Below are 3,159 nucleotides of genomic sequence, written 5' to 3'. Positions count from 1 at the left end.
CCGAACAGAACCGCTGGAGGTCCATGGATCCAGTCGGATTTCTCATCCTGAAGTTGCGCCACAGACGCTTTAGCACAATATGCATCCATCTTCTAACACCTGGTCCCTCAGTGGGTCAGGAGCTGCTAACGTCCAGCTGACGATCCAGGCGAGAGGCGGGGTCACCTGGACGGGTCACCTGGAAAGGTCACCTGTCCAGGTGACCCGTCTGTCGCAGGGCAACACAGAGACACACACCTATATTTAGACAGGCCAATGAACCTGACAGTCATGGTTCTGGACTGTGTGATGAAACCGGAGAACCTGGAGAAAACCCACCATGCAGGGAGAACATGGAGACTCCATGCAGGAAGACCGGGAATCGAACCCAAGGCAAGGCTGCAAGGCAGCAGCTCTACCCACTGCGCCACTGTGCAGCCCTGTAAAACTAAAAAAGTCCGCTGTTTCGGTTTCGGCTTTTGCGCTGGTTTCATCAGCGTTGCGCTCAGGAGCAGCGATACTTCAGTGCTGCCCTCCGATAACCTGCAGGTCCAGCGGTTCTGTTTTTAAATCGGACCGGAACCACGATCCTCCAGAATGTGGCAGTTATCGATCAGCGGCTTCGATATGAAAATATTGGCAGTTCATGTTTAAAAACTGGATTCCCTCTTGATGCTGAAACGCCTCGCTGGAGCTCAGATCGCTGAACTTTCACCAAGTTTCTCTCCTGACGCGTCTGCAGGTGCTGACACTGGTACCAGCTCGGAACCAGAACCGGTCCATCACCAGGTCCAAGCTGTGAAGTGACGGCTGAACGTTCACTGGTTTATTTCCAGCTGAACTGGACATATTCTGAAACAGCTGCAGCTCGTGTTGGACCGGGATCAAACACCGAACCGAGCCTCCGGTTCCAGGCCTGACAGCCTTTCACTCACTGACCTGATTTCTGCGGGAGCTCCAGCAGGCCGTGCGGGGCCGGACCCGCAGCTAGGCCCGAACCGAACCGGCCCTCCCAGCCAACAAAGCGCATCCGCCACCTGCGTGGATCAGATGCGGACAGGCGCAAGCGCGCGCCGGGCGCGTGCACAGTGCACACATTATGTAACCCCCCCCGCGGCCCCCACCGGGCCGGATGGATGCTGCCGGGCCGCCGGAGAGGCTCCAACCGCGGCCTGGTGGCGCTCGGCGGCCCGCTGAGCGGATCAGGCGGAGCCGCAGCTCAAAGCCAATCATGGAGAATTAGAACAAAGCCGGTACCTGACCATCCGAAGCCGAACCGAACCCCCTCTGCTGCTCCGCTCCGCTTCCAAAACAACCACTAAATGAACAAATCCTCAGAAGTCCCGATGCGCCCGAACCGCGGGCCGCCGCAGCGCCGCCATCCCGCAGAAACCCGCAAAGAGCCGCAGAGCGCTGGATCCACCGCGGGGGATGCTGGGCCGACAGTCCGCTGCGAGCCGCTGCGAGCCGCTGCTCCTCCGCCGGCTGTCCGAGGCAAAATGGAGGCGGAGCGGAGCTGCGGTGACGCGCTGCCGCCAGCAGGGGGCAGAAGGAGCTGACCTTCAGGCTGCGTCTCGCCCTGCGGTTACACAACCGGTCCACGCAGAAGAAGACCTGCTGCTGCTGCTGCTGATGAAATCAGGTCTCCGATCATCTGGACGTCTTATCACGTGACTAAATGAAGGACTTCCGGTCTGACGGGCCGGACCATAGACACAACATGAGGATAGACCCTCATGGCCGCTCTCGCCTATTGTCGCTGACGAGATTTAGGGCGGCCATCTTGGAGCGGTCCACCACTCCACTCTGTTTATGTGTTTAGCAGAATAATGACGTATCAGCGCATTTAATGGATCATAACAGCTTTTTGGTTACTGGAAACCAAATTCAAACATCTATCAAAGCTACATTTACGAACAATTATATTTATTAGTGGGTGATTCTTTTATTGCACCAACATTTTATGTCCCCATGTTTTGCTTACAATTATGTTTTTGTAAAATGTGCCAAATATTTACAACAAAGTATTTTAATTATACATTTAGATGTTTGCCATTATTCAAATATAAATGAAATGCCTTTTAAATATTATTTTGTTCTTTAAACACCTTTTAGGTGACCAACATGTTCAGGTCATGTCCCCAGTGCAGCGTAATAAACTTCCTCATGAAGTTTAAACTATAATATATATACATTTATGTTTTTCTTCAATGAGCTGATTGACTGGACTAAATATTTTAATATGCAACTGAATCTGTTGAAACTATTTTTCTTCATATTATCCATGTCACAGTACATGAATAATATGAAAAGCCTTCAAAAAGTCTAAAAATGTCATAAAAACCATTTAATGGAAGTGACATAAAGTAAATTCAACCATGGAAAACAAAGTAGCTTCAACTGTCACCATCTCTGTACTTTTTATGATCTTAAACATGTAAAACCTGTAAAGCTTAAAGTTCCACCCTGTTAGGAAAGATTGTGGAAAATGTTTATTCAGCAGAATTTAAAAAACCTAATGTTATATTTAGTCATTAAAGGTCAGTTATCCTGTTGAAGGTTAACTAGCTAAATGTYGACCACATGAAGAGCTTCAGGCAGATTAGTTAGAAAAGTTCCACCTGTTATGTTCATGAACCAAATAAGGTGGAAATTAGGGTGAAAAGTAATAATTATAAGTCAAATAAAACATTTCAGATGATGGAATCGAGCTGCAGTCTGAGGTTTTATCAGATGCTATTTGTCTGTTTTCACTAGTTTCCTCATTGACTCCTGAGGGGAACAACGAGTTCCTGTCCTGGAAAATCCACTACAGGAATTTCACCTGTTTTCCCAAACAGAACCAGGACAAACACTCCACCTGTACTTTGACTGGGCCAATCCTGCGTCAGAGTTTAGAACCAAACACTTTGATTCTAAACGGCTACCTCTGGTGGGTTCAAAAATAAAACATTATATAGTAAAAGAGACTCTTTTTAAGAAAAAGTCCTTATTTTTCTAAATTTAAATGTTTAACTATTTGTGGTCTATAAATGTTCATAACAGGTGAAACACATTCAGAGACAATGGTGAGAAAAACACCTGAAATATTAATTTATCCTGAACTTACCCATTATTAATGTCTTATTGTTAAACATGTCAGTGATGTAACACAATATTTAAAACATTAATACTTTTTTT

The 3,159-nt window shown here is 47.2% G+C and overlaps 1 protein-coding gene across 8 annotated transcripts in view; it reads right to left on the bottom strand.

Moving 5' to 3' along the window:
* The window catches only part of LOC103471937 (CSC1-like protein 2), a 33,462-nt gene that overhangs the window by 14,888 nt on the left and 15,415 nt on the right, over positions 1-3,159 (bottom strand). For 6 of the 8 annotated variants that reach the window (XM_008421238.2, XM_008421252.2, XM_008421245.2 and 3 more), the window contains one exon: positions 1,237-1,605. The exons of 1 other annotated variant lie outside the window; for it this stretch is intronic. In XM_008421238.2, the coding sequence (XP_008419460.1) occupies positions 1,237-1,605 (369 nt within the window). Of the gene's footprint in view, positions 1-918; positions 1,008-1,236; positions 1,606-3,159 lie in introns of those variants that run through there. One more of the 8 variants, XM_017304582.1, reaches the window with a different exon arrangement.

This window comes from Poecilia reticulata, linkage group LG1 (genome assembly GCF_000633615.1).
Source record: "Poecilia reticulata strain Guanapo linkage group LG1, Guppy_female_1.0+MT, whole genome shotgun sequence".
NCBI lineage: Eukaryota > Metazoa > Chordata > Actinopteri > Cyprinodontiformes > Poeciliidae > Poecilia > Poecilia reticulata.
Note: the sequence above shows the minus strand (reverse complement) of the source record. Positions and strands in the feature narration are given on the sequence as shown.